At 32.1% G+C, this 23,726-nt stretch overlaps 1 protein-coding gene across 1 annotated transcript in view; it reads left to right on the top strand.

Moving 5' to 3' along the window:
- Nucleotides 1-4,956: 4,956 nt before the first annotated feature.
- Nucleotides 4,957-23,726, top strand: part of LOC127700450 (high affinity cGMP-specific 3',5'-cyclic phosphodiesterase 9A-like) — a 61,720-nt gene continuing 42,950 nt past the window's right edge. Inside the window, exons 1-2 of the mRNA XM_052203923.1 lie at nucleotides 4,957-5,290; nucleotides 22,761-22,831. Of these exons, the coding sequence (XP_052059883.1) occupies nucleotides 5,222-5,290; nucleotides 22,761-22,831 (140 nt within the window). The 5' untranslated portion in view covers nucleotides 4,957-5,221. The remainder of the gene's footprint in view (nucleotides 5,291-22,760; nucleotides 22,832-23,726) is intronic.

Raw genomic sequence — 23,726 nt, 5'->3', positions numbered from 1 at the left:
ACTGTTGTTACATCTACGTTGTTTTGTCACATATTGTAAACTTAAGAGGTTGCTTCACGATGAAAATTTTGTTTGACATCAAAATCTATCCTTGTAATGGTATGACGTGTGAAAAGTATTCCATTACAAATGATCATTTTTTTTATGTGTACTTACAGAGAGTAGTAAACTCAAAAATGGCTACAAGGTAATCTACTAGTTTCATGGACGATAAGTGACCATGCACAACCGAGTCCGGTGGTTATTTTAATCCATCAGGATACTTTAAAGTCATAACATATCTTTAATTTTGAAATTAAAACTGATAAACTATGAAAGTCAATATTTGAAATTGCTTTTAATATACATGTATGTATTTATGGTAAAACAAAGATAATTCCACGGTCGTTAATATGAAAGTTACCCTTGATTTCACATTGTTTCTAATAGTTAGAAATTATTAAGAATTAAAGTTCCAACTTCCTCTTGCAAAGTTGACTTTACATGGACTTCATTTTGTCATAAAGCTCCTTATACGTTTCCAAGTACTTATACCTGTACGTCTTTGGTTTTCAAATTTTAGAGTTTTAGTGTTCCTGGTGACGGTATATCCAGAAAAGCTCTTAGGACTCGCTATTTATTTTTTATTTATAAAATAAATTCTACATAGACGCTTCTTCGTATAAGTGTGATATTGTTAATTCCAAATTACTCGAGCTTTTCCATAAAAAAGAATTAACCGCATGAAACATTTATTACACGTGTTTTTATAGAAAACAATACTAAAAACAACAACTTAAAATCATTATGGCATCAATTGGCAATCGAACCAAAGTGTTGACCGGAGTATTGAAATATGGTCATTTTCTTGACTAGCAGTCAAACCCCTGCTAAAGATGGACGTGCGTTTAGCTGTGCGCAATGTATAAACATGCAGCCACGTTCGGTCGGAATGAGGACGTTATAATCGTTGCATCATGTAAGATGAATGCCTAGACCTCTGCGCGATAAAAACTCCTTAGATGGATTTGGTTTTTCTTTTATGACTCATTAGATCATATAGATCTTTGCGTGTTTAGATGGTTAAACATCCATAACTTTCATTTTGTTTTAGTATCAGCGTTTCTGATGAAGGTAAATCCAGAAAAGAGCTTTGGACGAAACACTTATAAAGTTTTATTTTCAATCTTTGCAACAATTCTCTGAAGGAGGGAGTCCTTAGTTGGCATGTTGCAAGGAAACATGTCTGCCTCTATCCAACATATCCTCATTTTCCAGTGATTGTCTAAAATTACCGCCCATTATCACCTTCCAGAAAGTACGTTTTGCATTTATTGTTAAGTTGTTTTCGTCCTAAATATGAATAAAATATTTGCCACTGGACGTTAAGCAATAATCAATCAAACGATCATCTTAAACTTTATTGTATATTAATCGAAGTGAATAATCACGAATTTTCCTCCTACAAAGCAGGAATATATGTAGGAATACATGTCGTTGGATTTAGATTTTGCCGCGTTTTGTGATAGACCTATGTTTTTGATTTATTGTTTTGATTGTGTTACTCAAATATTGTATACTCAATATTGCATTTATACATTTTGGTAACATCATTATAATGATCATCCTAAACATGCATGAAATATTTGCCACTGGAGGTCAAGAAACTAATAATCAATCAAACAACCATCATTATGTTAGTCGGCCGGCTATCTAAAAATAGGACATCAAATTCCTAGATGAGTAATTGCTCTTGCTATATCACGGTAGGTATAGTGTCCGGCTAGGATCGTGGTTTTTCGAGTGAATCTGTCCATTTTTTTCGAGTGTAGATCGGGCTTTTTCGAGTGATAAAACATGCGATCAGGTCAATTAACTACTAATTCGTAATTATAATAGTTTTTTACGTGACTACTTATCTTATTTTGAATACTATACATGTTTTGAGTAACAAAGAAGCACAATTTCCTTGTATTTAACCATTAAATTCAGTGTTTGTTATTGTCCGGGCTTTTTCGAGAGGAACTGTGAAACCGTCTGGGTTTTTAAACAAATGGTCCGGGTTTTTTAACGAAAATTTTAATAAGAAAAAAGTTATTTCTGGCTTTAAAAAATGACTTTTCTAGTATATAAATGTAATTTAATGAATGAAAATATCATATATTCTCAATAAATCACCAAAACATATTACTACGTTGATCAAAATTAACCTTTTTCAATTTAATGCAAGTTTTCTGTTCGGAAAACGTTCTACCACAACTTTCCAGTATTAAATTAGAAATTATTGGATCCTTTATAAAAAGGTCTTAAGAACATAGTGCAGGAGACTCATAATCTTTTCAACTTCATTTTATGGTATTTTTGTTGTCACAGTTAATATTATTTTTCGTGGTGAACCCCGGAGTTTTAAAACGGTACGTATTATGGTATACCGTTGTCCGTCCGTCGTCAGCATGTCGGACAAAACTCAAAAACGCTGTAACCAATTTACATGAAACTTCGTTGAATTTTTTTTATCTATTGAGGTATCCTCCCTTTCAAATTTTATAAATTTTAGATTTTACGTTTTCGAGTTATAGGATTTTATTAAACAAACTAGAGGCTCTAAAGAGCCTGTGTTGCTCACCTTGGTCTATGTGCTGCAGTGCATATTAAACAATGGACACTCTTCTACATTTAAGACCAGAATATAATTCATGACAAAATTCTCTGTTTTGGTGATGGTGACTTGTTTGTAGATCTTACTTTACTAAACATTCTTGCTGTTTACAGTTATCTCTATCTATAATGAACTTGTTCCATAAGTATTAGAGGAGAAGATTTCTGTAAAAAATAGACGTATATATCTGAGCATCACGGGACGACACAATGTAAAAGTTAACGGACGACGACGGACAACGACGGACGCCAAGTGATGAGAAAAGTTCACTTGACCCTTTAGGGCCAGGTGAGCTAAATAGGGGTGATTTTACAGTTTTTGGACAATATTTTTAAAGTGTTTTGAGGAGTTTTCATGAAACTTTGGTGACTGCTTTATATAGATTAAGGTTACCTCCCTTTTAGTTTTTTTTATAAATTTTTGATATGACATTGAGAAATTATTTATAGGTTTCATAACGAGTGATAATGGATATCGCTTGATATCAACTCGAGTTATTTAATTTCAATATAATATTAAACGATGCTCCGGCGAGTTTGATATCAAGCGTATCATGCGCCCATGGCCAAATGTTTACGTCCAACGGAGTAAGAAACCTACTGGACAGCAAAGAAGAATCAGAAAAACGCATTTTGTTTTGTTAGATGTATTTCTATTTGTATCCATCTGATGAGTTAAGCCTTTTTCAACTGATTTTTATAGTTCGTTCTTATGTTGTACTGTTACACTACTGTCCCAAGTTAGAGGGAGGGTTGGGATCCCGATAACATGTTTAACACCGCCACATTCTGTATGTATGTGCCTGTCGCAAGTCAGGAGCCTGTTATTCAGTGGTTGTCGTTTGTTGATGTGTACATATTTGTTTTTCGTTTCTTTTTTTTACATAAATTAGGCCGTTAGCTTTCTCGTTTGAATTGTTTTACATTTGTCATTTCGAGGCCTTATATAGCTGACTATGCGGTATGGGCTTTGCTCATTGTTGAAGGCCGTACGGTGAGCTATGATAGTGGTTAATTTTTGTGTCATTTGGTCTCTTGTGGAGAGTTGTCTCATTATCTTCTTTTTTATATGTAATAAAAAATATTCTACTAAAAGACACTTTATCCGACCAGTTTTTATTCCCATTGACAATAACATCTGAATTAAATTTCATATATAGTTAACAATGAAATTAATAATTCATCAGCTCAATTCATTCTTTGTACGTACGTCTCAACCCAAATTGTCTATGCTTACATTAGATTGTTGACATCATGAATATATACTGTACATGTTATTTATTAGATGTGACAAACAACAATATATACAGATGGCTGATACTTGTTTATAAAGTCTAAGTGTTAGTACACCTTTACTAAACTGATGAATGCATTGGTTTCGTGCCTTAAAAAGTACATTATTTGAACCCTTTTTTATTGTTTTTAAACGTAAATACACTGACACACAACATTCTAAGCTATAGGAAATTTGTATAATCACTCGATAAAACACGGACGCACTCGAAAAAGCCCGGACTGCTCTCGAAAAAACCAGAACACATAGAAATGAATTTAGTCTCAAAATATCGTTTTTCAATGCAACATCAAGAATTTTTGTAAAGTGTCTGTATATCTAAGGATATATGGATTCCATGTATGCATTTCCATGGACGTTTGCATTGGTATATGTATAAACATGGCTTTATTCTGTTTTTTGGAATAAAAGCATTGTAAGGCTAAATTCAACTTTTTGAACGAAAAATAATGTCGGATTGATAATATCTTTTTATCTCAAATACTAACACCCCTTGTATATCCTTGTATATTAAACTCAAGCTTCTATATCACGTCTTTTCAGAAAGTAAGTCTGTTTGTTTACATTTTTGATCATATTCATTCGAAAAAAGTGGTCACACTCGAAAAAACCCGATCAAATCACTCGAAAAACCACGATCCTAGCCGGACACTATACCTACCGTGTATATTATATTTTAAGAATGTCAAGAAAAAGTGGATTAAGTTAATTTTTTTACCTATGTAGGAGCCTGAATATCGATTCGAATCTGCTTCCTGTATATATTTTTGTTCTCCCCAATCAGCAAATTTAGATTTTTCTAACACGACAGAATGTCACATCTTAAGTGGTAAAACGGAAATATGTAACTAGTCATTATTTTTGCCTGATGGAAATTTCGATAAAAGTATGTCGGGATGAATTGGCTTGATTTTATATATTAATTCGCGACAAGTGAAATGCCTGTTGAATGATAATACCAAATATAAATTCCTGATCAGTCTAATTATCGAGGGTATTATTGATCTCCTATCCAGCGACAGCCGTACAAATTGTGACAGTATTGATACAAGTGATCGGTCACTTCACAGCTTTCAGATATACCTATATATAATTATACGTTTCTATGACAATCATACGCACCTTGTGTTACCAAGGCGATAACATCAACAACATTAGCCAATTGATTCCTGTGTTTAACGCGAGTAAAACGTAGAATCAGATTCAAATATTGATATGGAAACAGTATATTGAATATATCGACATGCTAGACTTTTGAAAATATTATATGTAGTTACTTTTGAAATAGACATGGGAAACGGATCGTCAATAGAGAGTACCAAAACTGTTTATCTGGACATAAATGGAAAGTCAGAAAAGGTAGGCAATTTATATTGTTTTAATCAACATGTAGATTGGAAATATATTTCAATATCTATCATCTTTATTGTGTAAGTTTGTTTTATTTCATTTTATATGTGAACAAATATCAATTTATTTCTGTAAAGAGTGGTGTTGATTGTTATATAATGTTTGAGTGTGTACGTGTGTGTGTGTGTGTTTTGTATTTTTTTATATTTTTTTGTTGGTTATATTTTGAAAGGCTTAAAACAATAAAAAAAAATAGTACAATACTAAGATAAAATATTTTGGTATAAGTGACAAAGTGACAGTATAGATGAGTTCAAAGATGGACAAGCTTTAGGATGAAAGCCTTATATAAGTAAAATATGTATGTTTTTTTTTATATACGCTGATAAAAGTCTATTATGCATATAAAAAATAAAACGTTTCCCATGCAATATTTGGTGAAATATTGTTCCTAATTGCTTTCAGGAAAACATATTTACCGCTGCTGTTTTTGGTTGTTTTTATCGTTGGGTTGCTTTCACATTGACGTATATCCCACTTCTATTATTCATATTGTTTGATCTGTCAGTTTTTATTATAATGACCAATCCTTGTCGAAAAAAGAGTATTAAATTGAATAGTTTAACACTTCGGTGTGAAGTGAGACAAACAACCCAGAGTAAATTCTATGTGTCATCAGTTACAGTTAAGTCGTTAATTAATACCTAATACATATTATTAATACTAATAAGTTTTACTGTCATTATTAGTGCTGTGACCGTTTTGTATTAAATCATGTACAAATTAATCACTGTATTTTTGCCTTGTGTCTTAATTACTAGTTAAATGTTAATGTTGAGTAGTTAATTTTATGTTCACATTCGAGTAAAAAAAAGTCTCTTTGATGCCAGATACATGAAACTTCACAAATTTTACAAATCATAATAATCACAAATTTCATGCTGAATTGGTGAATTATTTCAGTATTCTTTTCTGGACGTGCGAAGACATTGTCAAATTCATTATTCAACAACTTAATGAATAGTTAATATTATATTTTTAAAAAAAGGATACACATTAAATTGTTATGAAAAGTCTATGACGTGAACACTGTTTGTGCTGTTTATAGGCAAAACGCAGATGTTTAAAATCTGATTTTTTGTCCCAAAATTTGACTTGGCGTAAAAAAAGTTCTGATGTAAGGTTGGTTATGACTCCAACCGAACTGTTGAAATAAAGTTCAAAATATTAAATTGAAAGTACATCGATAAACTTTCAAACATGTGTCAGTTCATTATCAAATTTGTTTTCAAAAAGTACTTTTCAACAAAACAAAAATAAAAAAAAACTAGCAAAAATGAAGCCGCTGATTGCCTCATATTTAGTTCAGTGTAATATGATCTTCCCCAAAAGTCGATTAAATAATCTTTTTTTATATAACTTTTGATGAAGCCAACATGTTTACCTTAATTGTTGTTTGAAGCCGAACAAGGAAATAGTATCTGACATTTAGATGGTTGAGGGACATAGCTGTTATTTGTTTGTGACCTTTTGTTATTCAAATGTCAAGTAGTATCAAGGAGACGCAATAACAGTAGCGAAACAACGCAAAAATGGAGTCCTTATTATATAAACAATATAAATAGGGAGATAGTAGGAATGCAAATGAGATGTAACTATCCACTCGAGATCAAAGGACGAGGATGTAAGCAACCACACAAAAAGTCGTATTTTCCTGAACGCTGTAAATTGTAACTTGTTTGTTTCCTTTCTGTTTTGGTAACGAGACTTTCTGTTTTGGTAACGTGACAAGGTTTCCTCGTAGTGTTAATTATACAATGTATATCCTTTTAACGGGTTTAGTGCAGCTCGAATATCTTTGTTTGATATATATGCCAAAAATTGTTAAAATGTTGCATCTTGGACATTCAGGAATAATTTATAAGTCGATCGCAATATTGTCAAGAATAAAAAAAAATTATCTTTCACTAGTCTTTTTTCGCTCAAATTTGTAATTTTAATCCAAACCCCAAAAAGTACTGGTCATTATAGATGCATTATAATTTTTTTTTGAGAAATGACCTTTTTGTGTGTCATTAATTCCACTTCTAAACAGATTCCAAGAAAATCTCCACATTTCTTTGCAGCCTACCAAAGTTCAGCTTTAAATAACCAGAAAATTTGCAAATCATTCAAGATTCAAGATTCAAGTTGGGATAACGTTTAACAATTTTAATAAACGGTCCAACAAGTATATATGAGATGTTACAATATTGAGTTCGATGTTTTCGGTTAGCGCCCTTTTCCAAAACTGAATATAAATTATTGTAAGAAGTGTATAAAAACATAATTATAAAGAAATAAAAAAAAAACATAATTATTAAGAAATACATGTATTTGGGGATAAAGTAATTATTGTCCATTGTCATGATATGTATCTGTTTAAAACTGTCTTTGGTTTTATCATGTATATCTATTATATAGTCATTTTATAATATTTACTGTTTGCAAAATTATAAATAATTCTAAATATAAAGGATGTTCTTATCCCAGGCAGAAAATCCTGGCCGTGTTAGGCGCAACTTTTTGGGAGTTTTGATCCTCGGTGCTCTTCAGCTTTGTACTTGTTTTGGCTTTCAAACTTTTTTTATCTGAGCGTCACTGGTTAGTCTTGTGTGGACGAGACGCACGTCTGGCGTATTGAATTTTAAGCCTAGTGCCTTCTGCTAGCTATTATTCGTGTGTTTCTTTGTCCTATATGTTCTCCCATTTATTTGTATTGTGGTCCTGTCATGTGATGTTGTCGTTTTGGTGTTGGGTTTGACGTTGCCATAAAAGCGGGAGGTTTGGCATGCCACAAAACCAGGTTCAACCCACCATTTTTTTCTTAAAATGTCCTGTACCAAGTCAGGAAAATGGCCATTGTTATATTATAGTTCGTTTCTGTGTGTGTTACATTTTAATGTTGTGTTTTCGTTGTGTCGTTGTTCTCCTCTTATATTTGATGCGTTTCCCTCAGTTTTAGTTTGTAACCCGGATTTGTTTTTATCTCTATCGATTTATGAGTTTCGAACAGCGGTATACTACTGTTGCCTTTATTTGACACGTAGATACGAAATCCATTATGGATTTGTTAAAACATGCATTTGAATTAAAAAAAAATAACAACATGTGAAAATTTGAGCTAGAGATGACATTTAAAAATTTAAATAATAAAAGTCCGAGAGATAATAGTCCAGCTAATTGAAATGATTTTCGTCCGGTCATATTTTACAGACAAATGTTCCTAATGAAAATCTTATAACGAGGCTTGAATTACATATTGCGTGATTATGAAAAGATTTATCTTTTGTTTGGCATTTGGCTTTTATGGATTTGGCTTTATTTCTCAATCTTTCATTTTTATAATCCTTTCTAAATCTATTACATATATTAACTTAGAAAAGTACCAAAGGCATTTTTTATTTTATTTTAGTCGTGTTCTCTCATTTTAAATCTAATTTATCAATTTTAAAACATTAAGAATATGTATATCACATACAAATGTACATCATTTTTTAAATTTATTTTTAGATAGTAATCTCAACATTTCATAAACAATAGTTTTTGTTCTCTTTGTATACATATTTTACATCTAAACATTGATAAATATTGTGGTGATCTAAGTAGTTCATCTTAAGTATCACTAGCCTGTCAACATTGATGTTGTGAGTTCGAACCCTGCACGTAGCAGGGTGTGCTCGACTCGGATCTTAATTGACTAGGATTGTCAGTTTTCCTGCCGCACGTAAGTGGTTCTCTCCCGACCCTCCGACTTCCCCCGCCAATAAAAGCTGGCCGTTACAATATAGCTGGAGGGTTGAAAGTGGAATTAAACACCAACAATCAATCTCATTGAATTTTAATGAAAGTGGTAATATTACCGCAAAGGAAATACGTTTTATATTTAGATTACACAAATATTCAATAACAACAAAATATAGGCGAAAGCCGACATTTAAAACTCATAAGTAGAGAGAAACTGACATCGCCATAGCAAAACACGAACATAAGACAGAAGATACCGAGGGGAAAACCAAAAATCTTTATTAAAAACAGACAATACCATGGCCAAAAGAAAAACGACAAAAAGACTCGCAATAGTGTACAAAACACTACACGGAAAACTAAACATCAGCACAAACTTCACCAAAAAACCGGAGGTAATCTCAAGTACTCTGGAAGGGTAAGAAGATCCTGCGCCTCTACTGACACACGTCGTTTTAATACTGGCAAGTAAAAGTTAGGTAAAAAGTCGCATTAGGTGATGTTATAATCACCGACTAGAGGAATGTAAGGAGACTAATATGATTTCAGTCAGCGTTATTAAATAACTTATTTTTCAGTAGTACTGTATTTACACTATTTCATTTCGTATTGCTTCTAAGAGTGCGGTTAACAAGTTAGAGTTTGAGTTAAAGGCCGAGTTATATAAATCGGGGGTTTCTTCAGTCTCTGTCTTTTGTTTTCTATGATACTCAGTACTGTTTAAATTAATGAAAGTGTAAATAGTAATCTTTTGTTCTGCAAAACTACGTTAACACCTGCACATGTTTAATATCATTGTTTTATGTCGTGAACTTCGAATGTGCTTGGAGCTATGTATTGTTTCTATGCATTGGCAGTAATATTAAACTTTGGTATTATTATTCAGGTTTTCGGTTGTGTCATGTGATAGTGTACCTATTTGTATTCCTGCCGCATGAATACGTATGGACTATTAAAGTGTTCATGTTTAATACTTGTTGTATTGGTGTGTCTTTGTTGTTTGGATTGTTGTGTTATACTATTAGTTACATAGTGTGCTAGTGACTTAATACGGTATATATGGAATTTACTGACCCCATATATACCGTATTACGTCACTAGCACACTATGTAACGAATTTATCTTACCGACTATCTTAACGTGTGAAATTTAGACTAACATGAGCAAGTCTTCAATACCGTAAGAATTAAGAAACTACTTCCATTGATCCTACAAAAACAGATGCCAACAATAACAACTTGTTAGGTTTAAATGTGTTTTATGAATTCATTTCAATCTTTCATCATCAATTTCTTCGTCTGCTGAAACCTTTAAGATTTTTTCTCATTACCGTTTTGTTTTTATAAAGGGACATAACATCACTACTTACCGTGTATGAAATAAGCCCCCCCCCCTTCTAACCTAATATGTAATATACACGGTCTCCACGCGGACGCTTTTAACCAATCATATTCCTAGAAATGTATAGGAGGTAAGATAAAAATGTCTATTAGGTCTTTCTTAAGTGTTATATGAATGTCATTGACGTATACGAACATCTGCGCTCATGCCAAATAAATAGTCCGTTTGGACTCACATTTCAAATTACAATGCAGTGCTAAGGGAAATATAACATAGCCAAGCGTCTAAATAACTTGCATCATAAACTCACTCCCGTAATGGAGCCGATAGAATGTTTTATATATCTATTATAAGGGCCACCTGTATTTCACCCTTGGTTTTTGATTAAGGTCGTGTTTCCTTAAGTTTTTATGTGTAGTGTTTTGGTGACTATTATTTATCTGCATGTCTATATTTCTGTTGGTTCGGTTGTTATATGCATGTCTATATTTCTGTTGGTTCGGTTGTTGTCTGTTTGTCTATATTTCTGTTGGTTCGGTTGTTATCTGCATGTCTATATTTCTGTTGGTTCGGTTGTTGTCTGTTTGTCTATATTTCTGTTGGTTCGGTTGTTATATGCATGTCTATATTTCTGTTGGTTCGGTTGTTGTCTGTTTTTCTCCAGCTTGTGGATTTTAATTGACACCTTCGTGTCTTCTTCCCGTTTTTTCTGTGCTTAATGAACAGTTTGCCTTTATTTAAAGTATAGATAGCAGCTCACACACTCAACAGCCATGGAATACTTTGGAAGTCTAACGACCTTGTTTTATAAGTTTAATTCATGTTCGTTAGTTTCCGTAGTTCAGGTGATAAGTACATTCGTTCTTACCTTTTTAATGCTACTGTTTTCTCAATTACTAATTTTGATATTTGCTTTTAAACTTCGTACTTTATTTGGCCTTTTAACTTTTTTGGTTTGAACGACACTGATGAGTCTTTTGTTGACGAAACGCGCGTCTTGCGTACACAATTTTAATCCTGGTATCTGTGATGGATTTCTTTATAAACGTTTTTGATTCATTGTAAATTGATCAATTATAAATGTAAATGTCACAGGAAAAAAAGGTTCTAATTTCTGTAAGTAAAGTTGAATTTAGATGGTGTGGTTGTTCCTGGCTATAGTTTGATACTTTAGATTTTTTAAAACGTTATTGACCGCTATGGAATATCTATGTCACAGAAGACCACGGATTTGTTCCCCTTGTCGTTACCACAATTCCGTCCTCTATTTTCTCGGTTGTGACATTAGCGAAGCGAATTATCACCGGATGTTTGCCCTTCCGGATCACCTGATCTCCGGTGTTATTAAACCTTCAGTTTTCTATGTAATGTTTTGTTATTGTTTTTTGTCTGTTCGTCGTTTTAATATGTAACATGAAGTTGTCTGTTTTTTGATTGGTCTAATAATTTTCTATTGCCCCCTTGTTTTTTTTTTGTTTTTTTTTATCTCTCTTTTGGTCTCTTATCGATCCTGACGAAGATAGACCTGAATAAAGGTGTTTCGAATGCAGTAATTCTGTATGTTTCACTTGGCTTGATTAATTATTACACTTAACTTATATGAATCGACGACAGGTGATACAGCAGAGAATAAATATACCGGGAAGATTTATTACATTCATAACGACAAAATGGCAGGTGGCGCTAGCATAGTAGACGCTGTTAATCTTGTGGACGTCATTCCTCTCTGTATCGGGTTATGTAACTTAGTTTTGTCAATTGAAGTTTAGTTGTGTGTCCACTGTTATACTTTTTCATAATGAAAGAAAATCAGTGACATGTACATTTATGGCTTTTATCACTTTTTTAGTTGTGATATCAAAAGCAAATTTTATCTAAAAAAAAAGAAATTCATACATACGAGTTGTTTTAGCAATACGATAAATCGGACGTCATATTGATGCTAAACATCTTGGGTACTTAATTCGTATTGATTTTTATTCCTCGGATAATACATTTTACACAAAAATAACCTTTGACAATAAATGATTAGCTTTCTTTGAAATGCTGTCGTTAACCAGAAAAATGTATTCTGTGATAAACGATATCTATACAGTATACCAATAACCTGTTTGATAAAAGTGGTTCCTTCTATCTGGGTGATGAAAACATGTTTTTGAATTTTTGGGCACCTTTAAGGTATGGGCATTAAAAAAGAAATGGTTAAGGAAATTGTTTTATTCGTGCATTAGAGTGATAACACAATGTAATTCGTGCATTAGAGTGATAACACAATGTAATTCGTGCATTAGAGTGATAACACAATGTAATTCGTGCATTAGAGTGATAACACAATGTAATTTTATACGTTAATGTTATTTGGTATCAGTACATTTTATATATTTTATTGCTAGTCATGTTTAACAGATAAACACGTTATTTGGTTTTAGCATTTTATAATTGTTTACTAAATGCTGTGCTCAACGTAGTATTTGTTTCACTTATATTCATATTGGACATGAAAAGGTAATCTTACACGAATCTCACGGTAGTTTAACATTGATTTAACCGTTTCAGAACAAATTAATGGACCAAATATAGATTAGAATTGTTTATACCAACATTAAAATGTTAAAGCAGACAAATTGGCATTTTGCTAATCTTTCGGCTTAATACAATGAGCTTTCTAGCAATACGTTTCGCCAGGAACCAAATATAGATTAGAATTCTTCATACCAACATTAAAATGTTAAAGCAGACAAATTGGTATTTTGATAATCTTTCGGCTAAATACTATGAGTTTTATAGCACTACGTTTCGCGAGGATGAATATTATTGTAATGTCTGTTATATTTTGGCCTTTTAAACTTTTTTGATTCGAGCGTCACTGATGAGTCTTTTGAAGACGAAACGCGCGTCTGGCGCAAATACAAAATTTCAATCCTGGTATCTATGATGAGTTTATTTACAACCACTGGGTCGATGCCACTGCTGGTGGAGTTTTTATTCCCCGAGTGTATCACCAGCCCAGTAGTCAGCACTTCTGTGTTGACATGAATTATCATTGATATTGTCATAATTATAAATTAACTGTTTAAAAAACTTTACATTTTGAAATACTAAGGCTTTTTTACCTCAGGAATAGATTACCTTAGCTGTATTTGGCAAAACGTTTAGGAAATTTTGGTCCTCAATGCTTTTCAACTTCGTACTTTATTTGGCCTTTTTAACTTTTTTTGATTCGAGCGTCTTTTGAAGATGAAACGCGCGTATGGCACAAATACAAAATTTCAATCCTGGTATCTATGATGAGTTTATTAATGGACGTTCAGTTTGATTGATTGATTGATTGATTACTGCTTAACATCGCGTCAGCGCAAAAAATGACATTAAGCAACGACTAGTCAGTCATTATAACAGTATGTTTTTTATTTCATTGAATGTGAACATTAATCTTAAAGAATGTTGATTAAGTCAAAATAGAACTTTTATGGTTAAACCAATGGTTATATTTTACGATCAGGGTAAAATCAAGTGGCTTCCACCTTCTTCGATTGTAAAATAGCAGAAATACAATCGGTCTAGAACTTCAATTTTTACAAAAGAATGCGATCAATTCGTAAGACTTTTCCAAACTGAAGAAAATTATTATTTCGAATCTTTTTATAAAAACAGAATAATTTTTTGTTTGATTATACTTACTCTCAACTCATCGATGTAAGAGGAGGTGACTCGTATAATATAATTCTATTAAGGAATGTATTGTAAATTTACCTATTTTGTTTTGTTAAAGTTCCGTTACCCCAGGAGTTTTCTTCTGAAAGCACATTTTAACTATGGATATTAAGTTTGATTTTTTCAATGTATAATATATATATAATGTGATAATATCGTGATATAAATTATATTTTGGCAAATTATTAAATTTTTTAATTGTATTTAATTTACACTAAATCCCTAGATAGCTTTTCGGTTTTGGTTTTAAGTGAAGTAACCAAATAAATGTTTATTGAAACCGGTGTCGCCTAAAAATGATTTAACGAGATACAGTACCATATCTATGTTGATCTATAGATGTCTATTTGATATTGTTTAGTTGTTTAAAGACGATTTAAAAGGTTAACATTTTGTAAAGGCACCTGTCTTTTGTTGAAAAATGTATACCTTCTAAAATATTCTTTTGGTTTATTTTGCCGATAGGTTGCTGCCTTTATTGACATATAACAGACATCGCATTTTGCATATGTGTATTAAGAAGATGACATGACAATCAGGAAAAAATTCACAAATACAAAACAGTTCAAACATATCTAAAGTTTCGTGGTAACCTTTCTATAAACTTTCCTTCGTCATGAAAAAAATCCGGAAAACCTATATGTAATCAACTTGCGTTGACATATTTATATGATCAAATGTCAGAAGGCTACCGGCGTTAATAACTCAATTATAAAATAGTTTTAAGCTTCAAAAATCAATTAGTTTGATACTGCATTGATGTCATTCTAAGATAAAATATCTTCAGGTAATCTTACAACGCAATAGATCTTCTTCAAGTTTTCTTTTTAATAGAACCAGGTGCAAAAAAGTATTAAAGTAGCGTTGATGATACTTAAAAGACACTGTCAAACAATACAATGAAGTAACCTTTGTGCTATCAGTACGTTAAACAGAGGTTAATAACAAGCAACCTGAGATAACATATCAGATAGAGTTGTTCAGGTTTATTGTCAATATGCTTGGTGTACTAAGTATTATAAGTTTTCTTAGTAAATGATTTTATACATTTTGTTAAAAATAAAAGCGATGAATTCTCTCATCGTTAATATCAAATATTAGCAACCTAAAATATCCTCACAGGAAATAAATCTCGTATCTTGTTCATTTTCCCTCACATCTCGTATCTTGTTCATTTTCGAACACAGGGAATAGGATCTCGTATCTTGTTCATTTTCCTTGACAAGGAATATGATCTCGTATCTTGTTCATTTCCCTCACGAGGAAAAGGATCTCGTATCTTGGTCATTTTCCCTCACAGAGAATAGGATCTCGTATTTTGTTCATTTGCCCTCACAGGGAATGGGATCACGTATCTTGTTCATTTTCCCTTACAGGGTATAGGATCTCGCATTTTATTCATTTTCACTCACAGGAAAGACGATCTCGTATCTTGTTCATTTTCTCTCACATGTTATAGGATCTCGTATCTTGTTCATTTTCCCTCACAGGATATATGATCTCGAATCTTATTAATTTTCCCTCACAGGATATAGGATCTCGTATCTTGTTCATTTTCCCTCACATGAAGGAGGATCTCGTATCTTGTTCATTTTCCCTCACAGGGCATGCAATCTCGTATCTTGTTCTTTTTCCCTCACAGGGAATGGAATCTCGTATCTTGACAATATTCCCTCACAGGGAATGGGATCTCGTATCTTGTTAATTTTCCCTCACAGGGAATGGGATCTGGTATCTTGTTTATTTTCCCTCACAGGAAAGAGGATCTTGTATCTTGTTCATTTTCCCTCACAGGGCATGGAATCTCGTATTTTGTTCATTTTCCCTCAAAGGAAACAGGATATCGTGTCTTGTTTATTTTCCTTCACAAAGCATAGGTCTCGTATCTTGTTTATTTTCCTTCACAAGGAATAGGTCTCGTATCTTGTTTATTTTCCTTCACAAGGAATAGGTCTCGTATCTAGTTTTTCCCCTACAATTAACGATGTCAAATATTTTTACCTGCCTTTATGATATGTGCATTGTAATGGTTGGAATTGAAAAATAGTCCGATAATTACAAATAAAAAAATCCGTAAAAGTTGTTTTGAAACTTAAGGTTTTATAAGCAATATATAAAAATGCAAAAACATTTGGGTTTAGGAAATGTTCTGTCTTTTTTTAAATGTATTGTTCTATGTCAATGTTGCTATCGGTGTGACACATAGCATATCTTCACTTAAAAATAATATTACATAAATGTTTCATAAGAATCTGTAAGTTTGATTGGCAGACAAAATTTGCGAGACATTCAATTTAAAAATTATATTTCTTTTCCTCAATAATTTCATCATTCATGATTGCACGTGCTGTCTTGACAACGTTACAACAATGCATATGAAAACAAAAGAAAAGCTTTATTTAACTCGTTATTCCATATTTATAATACAAATATAATTATAAGTATTTAATGTTGTAGGATGAAGAAGAATGAAACGTGCGCACATTTTTAGTATGAAGCGCTTTGACACGTAAATAACATTACTAAAAGAAGCATATAGAGAAAATACACGAGCAATGCACATTGTGCAACTGTATGGAGTGGATGAGGATTAATAGAGCTCTACAATGCTCTTTAATTGACTGATAGCACAGTATAAAGCCAATCATTACAAATGTTCGACAATGATGTTAAACTAGTTAATTTTTATCTGAAACAGTCATTTTGATCTGAACAGGTCTAAAATGACTGAACAACAAATTATTATTTCGTTAATAAACGTACATTTATTTTTTTCCTCGTCATATGTATTAGGTAGTTATGCACGTACCAATCTGTTATTACTAGAAATGGTAAAAGGATAACATTGCTGCCTTGATGATTGAGTATTTAAACTATTGACATTTAAATAGACATTGCGTGCGAGACACCAACCGTTTTATAGAATTCTGGGTTGGATAGTTTTAATCTCGCATAATACTGGAAACGGCAAGGTTGTAAGCATATACAATCTGTTGAATAGAAGTTAGATTTGTCTTTGTTTCGAGTAATTTAATTTCCTACCAGAATCGATTAGACAATTTATCACTAACTAAATTCAATTAGATAAAGTTAAGTAATCAGTTTTAACTGTCAATTTTAACTGATTGATGAATTACATTAAATCACTTTAAATCGTCCATACTGTTTCTGCCTTGTTTTCAGAAAACATTGAAGATACAATAAATAATGCAACAGAACTTTCATAATGTTGTCGTGGATACATAGTTTTGATCTTGAAAAAAATATATATTGCCCTGTACTTATTATCATTAGTAACCGAACGTTGATCTGAAACGGTCAATTGATCTTAACAGCCCTTAAAAGACTCAATAATATATTCATTAGTCATTTTCAGTCTTTCTTTTGATTTTCAGAATTATCCACTGCAGTAAATTCAGTATTGTTCACACAATTTGTGTGCAGTCAATTTACAATCTGCTCAGACTGTTCAGTCTATTTTATGTACCATGAATACATTGACAACATACTGAATTGTCTGAAAAGTTACTTAACAGTACTGAATTGACTACAGGCGATTTGTCTGAAGAGTACGGAATTAACCGCAGTGGATAAGTATGGAAATTGACTGAAATACTAAACATTACTTAATAATTTATAGCTCAGACTTTTCTGATAATGTAAAGATCAAAATGACGTAATATTTATTTACTAGTGTATTAATGAGCCAACAATGACCATTTGGCATGCGCGTGTGCAAAGTTTTGTACATGACTTGATGTCGTATCCACAATTGCACCATGGGTTCTTTATATAAAAATCTAATATTTTTCATACGTACTAATTCAAATCTGATAGTGAAGTCATTGGTGACGAAATCTGACATAGTCGTTCTTTTGAATTTATACATGAATGTTGACGTGAAATATCTACCATTCCCACGTTTATAAGGGAAAAAACTAATCAAAGATACAAGGATTATAATGTTGTACGCCAGACGCGCGTTTCGTTTACAAAAGACTCATCAGTGAAAATGGGCGTTTATATTTAAATTTGACTACAATAGTTTGACTTTTTGGAAATGACAAATTAGTGGGTCAAATACAGATTGTAAAAACAAAATAGTAAGTATGTTTTGATACGATACAAGCACCAAAAAAAATGCATTCTTATTTTCATTGGGGGAAATTCATTGAGTTCTCCCAACCGACTGTGCTGAGAGTGCATTTGTCTGGTTGTGCTATGAATGCGCTTAATGCACCAAAATAGAACACATTTAAAAGCTGTTTGGGGAATTTTAAGATGACCTAATGCAAGACCAAATTTGTACTGTTACCCAAAAATACCCCTTTTCCAGTGACTGTCTAAATCCCACCTTCACGCTTTTGATAGGATGTTTATTTTTCGTTATTTTACAGACCCAAAAAGCCATAAAATGTAACTTATCTTTATATGGGCATAAACCCTGTCATTCGATGGTGTATGTTTGGACGCTTGTTGTTATTTCCATAGAGATTTTCAAGCGATAATTAACTATGACAAATTAACACGATATTAGCTCATTGTTTCGTACCTAACCAAACATGTTTTAGTAATTAAAATTGTACATAATAGCACTGAATGTAGAAGCATTAAATGTTAGACATTGACCAGCGTGATTCATAGTTTTGTTTATCTACACGTAACTTAGTTGAGCAGGAACTTCTGAACCTTCTAGAGCATCAGGTTTTTTTTCTTTTGACCCCGATGGTGTCAGTTTGTTTTCGACTAATGTTGTTTTTTTACCCCTTGTTATCGTCTTTCCTATTCGAATAAAATATTGTCTAAATAACTGGCCTTTTGTAAATTTATGGACTCAATAATACCATATGAACAAACAAAGACCTCTATTGATTCTAGTAAAAATTAAAGATCACAACAATTATCATCAGATGGTTCTGGCAAAAATTTAGTGCATGGAATATATCTTTTGAATTACGTGCCCAATTTTACAAAACTTAGTTTGACAATGTCTCTTGGAATGAAAAGAATTAATTGATTTTTAGGATATCAGATCAAAGGTCAAGGTATTGGTCGACAATTGATAGACTGAAATAAGAGTACAATGTTGGTGCCGGATGATATCGTTTTGATCATAAGTCTAATCTCCACCAAAGTTTAAGAATATCCCTTGAAAAAACAAGAACCCTACTAATTTATTTTGAGATAAGTTTAGTTCAAGGTCACAGTTCCTATAAATAGAAAGTTTTGGCACAAGTTTCGTTTCTTAATATAAAATTTTGAGATATAAATAAGGTCTTTACAAATCTTTGGTTGATAATGCGCCTTGAGATGAAAAAGACCAGCATTAGTTTTTAGGTTACTAATTTAAATATCACAGTAGCGATTGATATACTGAAACTGTGACAAAAAATACTTCCCGTATGACATCTTTTGAATCATATCTCAAATGACTGAAAACGCCCATGGAAAATAACACATTATCTTTTTCTACATGGGTCAGTAGGTCAAAGTACTTATACATAGACTGTTTTGTGACAACATCTTTTGATCCGTAAATAAAAACTTTCCAATTTTTGGTGGACAATGCACATTGCATTGCAAACATACATTTGTTGTGGTTATTTTTTGAAAGGTCACGGTTACAGCAGCAATTAAAAGACTACATTTTTCTTAATTTGATTTAACATTGATTGCCAACAAACTTTACAGTCTTCATCCCAAAAACCAAAGAAAAAAGCAGTATCCATCACAAAAATTACCTGTAACTTGTACAATACTTCTATAACAAATCCATAAAGATTGCAAATTGACTGATGCAACTTTGTGACAAATATAAAAAATATAGCCATTGCACTGACTTTCACCTATTCCATGGCATTTTAAAATATCCTTGATTAGAAGAGAGTGCAGCTGCTAGTACTTCTATGAACCAAATCCATTATACAAACTTAGTTTCCTGAAGCTAATTTAAAAATGCTCAAAGCAACAAGTACTGGTGTTGACATTTTCTCTTTCGTCGCTTTTCCTTAATTGAATGTGGACCACTTTAAACTCAAAGACGAAACAGGATATTACTTTTTGTAAAAAGGTGAGGTCAAATGGTAGCGAAAGAATGATATTTATAAATAGGTTTATTTCATTTCTGGAAAATGTTATATATATTGAAATAACCTTTATGCCACTGTCATACAAGTAAGAGATTTAACTAGCCATAAAACCATGGTCAATCCACCATTTACTACATAAGGAAATGTCTGTACCAAGTCAGGAGTATGACAGTTGTTTTCCATTCGGTTGGTGTGTTTAAGCTTTTGATTTTGTCATTTAATAAGGGACCTTCCGTTTTGAATTTTCGTTGGAGTTCAATATTTATTTATCAATATAAGAAGTAAATAATTATAAACGGTACTGTAACAGTACACCAACAATATATGGAAACTAAAATTAAAGTCAGGCGTATAAATGATCCAGAGGAATGACTCAACATTATTATTATTTTTTTATGGATGGTGAAAAAATAGCAATAATTAATACTAATTAATGAAATGATCCTTATTTAAAATCGTCACTGACCTCTACAGTTCCGTTACAACACATTGATAATAATGTGTGGTATATAAAATAAAAAGACGGTGTGGGGTATGATTGCCAATGAGATAATTATCCACCAAAGACCAAAGGACGAGGATGTAAACTACTGTAGGGCTTCAATAATGAGCAAACACCATATCGTATTGTAAGCTTTAAAAGGTCCCGACAAGACAAAATGTGAAACAATTCAAAAGAGAAAACAAATGACCTGCGTTATGCTTTAACAACAATGATAAAAACAAGACAGACATTAACCAACGACAACCACAAAATTACAAACCTCTGATTTGTGTCAGGCCTATAATGAATGTGACGAGGTTAAAGATGCAAATTAGAAACGATATCCGAAGTGCCAACATTACATATGTTTATACCCGAAATGCCAAAATTACAGATGTTCAAACATTAATCTAGAAGTTTGATTATAAAATCTCATGTTAAACTTTTGACATAGAAAGATGAATTGTCCATTAATAAACTATAACTGATAAATCGTTCGATATAATATTGAAGGAACGAATGGGTTAACCAACCTTATTTCATAGAAAACGTCCGTTAACGCTTGAGAATTAATGTTACTTTGAAACGAATTGAATTTCATTATCTTTTGATCTCTCAAAAGAAATTACAAACCCCATTGATTGTCTATGTTGGACATCAAATGCTACTTAAATGTAATGTCATACCATCATTGATTGTAAGCGACTAAATAAGAACTGTATGAGTGAAAGAAGGATTAATTTGAAAGATTAGGTAACGAACCCGTAATGAAAAGAAATTCCATATTTCTTGCCATTATCAATGTGAAATTAATTGTTATATATTTTACAAATTTTCTGAGACGGATGTAGAAGTAGATTTTAAATAGTATCACACGATATGAAATGTCACAAGGCAGAAGTTTTCTGTAGCAAATGAATTCGTAATGGGATCTATTTAAATAGCGTTCAGTCATGGAAATTTATTGGTGTTAAGAAATGACCGTATATTGTTCAAAGATTGACTTTTTTTGACGTGTGGGATTCAGAATAGTATTTTCTGAAATATTCATCTAGTAGAAGCGCTGGATTAATGGAACTATTTCAAAATTAAGCTATCGATAGATGAAGTATAGACCACATTAGCCTTTTTTTAAAGTCCTTTTTGTTGCGAACTCTCTCTCTTTCTACTTTACTAAGTTTATCAATTATTTTTTTTCACTTTTTTAAGTGATTGAAGAACGGTTTGCAGTCAACTTCAATGAGACATAAATCGAACATTACAATAAATCAAGACATTCAGGATTCAACAAAGATCTTAAACATAAAACAAGTGTGTATAAACTATGTAATCCTCTAAATCGCCCAGAGTAAGGACACTTGTTTTTCAACATTATCATTCAAGAACACTGCCAATTGATCACTGTGAACAAAAATACCTTTTCCTTTAATAGTACCGTCGTATCAAGTTCAACTCCTGCATACTGCGGGTTGATATCAATTTCTTTCACTGCTTTTCATCGGTACCGATTTGTAAAACTATGCAACATGGCAATTCAAGAAAATTTTAAAAGTTAACTCCCAAATTAAATGGAATCCGTTGTTGTAAAGAATGTATACTTGTGCTAGAAATGAAAATAACACACTATAAATTTGGTAAGTCTGAGACGTATTTCTGAATTTACCTTAATCCGGAACGCTCAATGATGATACATTTTGCGTTAAAAAAATGATTAAAAGATAATAACACATCATTTTGCATGTAAGTCCCGATATGAACATTGACCTCAAATCATACGTTCTGCTTATGTCTCGCGATCGGACTGAAAAAGTGTCTTACGGTGGAATGATGGATAGTAATCTACATGTATTAATTTAGTTATACTATTGTATAGATGGGATTAACCTCTATCATAGTCCAAACTAAATACTCTTTAACATATGTATTATGTTTTGGATTTCCATTGCAGTAAAATTGGTACTATCAATGTTACCCTTTATCTTGAGTTTTTGAAAAAGTACATTCTTGAAGGATATGCGCAACACATAAATACATTTATCAAGTACATTATTTTTTTCCGTTTTAGATCATTTTCAGTAGACATTGTAGTTCCAGAGATATACATGACCTTATTGCACAGGTTGCGGGGGTCGGCAAGTAAGTAGATATAATATTACTTGTTAACCTTTGAAAATTCCTGTTAATTCAAATCAAAATGACGTAACAAAAGCAGTAGTTCCTTCAGACATTTGTTCGAAAATTTTAAATGTCATAATTTTGTTATCCTGCCTCCACGGTAATTAAACACGATAGTTATTTAACGCATTGAGCCTACTGATATTTACTGAATACTGATTTGAAAAAAAACTAGACTAAGTTGAATTTTATGTTTAATCTATCGAAATGACACACAGCAAAAGGGTTGCCATGTGCCTGAACAGTTGAATATGGATAAGAATTATCAGAGGGGTAAATAGATTAAGGGTTGGCAAAAAATTCATAAAGTATTGGAATTGGAAAACATTGTTGGCTATTCGTGTAAGAATAAACCCCCCTGTGCCAGTCCGCTGATGTATCATGGATATATCTAAATTCGCCTCCATGTATATATATGTATTGAAGACAATACTACATGTATATATTTTTTCTACACCTCCTTTGTAAAACATAAAACAAATTAAGATTCGACAATATAATACGTAATCATGATTTTACCTTTTTACTGTAAATCAAGATGACTTTTTCGATTAAGAATAAATGAGGCTTTCAATAAATATTTCTCAATGGTAACTCTCTAAAAAATTTTTCCCCGCAGTAACTATGATAATATGTTCATCATAATATATGATTTGCTTTATTAATTTGTTATGTTGCCAAAATATTGAGGATGAAGGTAAGGTAATTGCTGGCAAAGTAACATATCACGAAAATTTTTAGAAAATCCAAATAATCTAATCTACACCAAAACGGATACTTTTCCGGAAATAACATTCAAACAAAAATAAAATCAATAAGAAAAACTATATAAAAAAATTATTTCACGATTGACGTC

This window comes from Mytilus californianus, unplaced genomic scaffold, assembly GCF_021869535.1.
Source record: "Mytilus californianus isolate M0D057914Y unplaced genomic scaffold, xbMytCali1.0.p SCAF_5, whole genome shotgun sequence".
Classification (NCBI taxonomy): Eukaryota; Metazoa; Mollusca; class Bivalvia; order Mytilida; family Mytilidae; genus Mytilus; species Mytilus californianus.
Note: the sequence above shows the minus strand (reverse complement) of the source record. Positions and strands in the feature narration are given on the sequence as shown.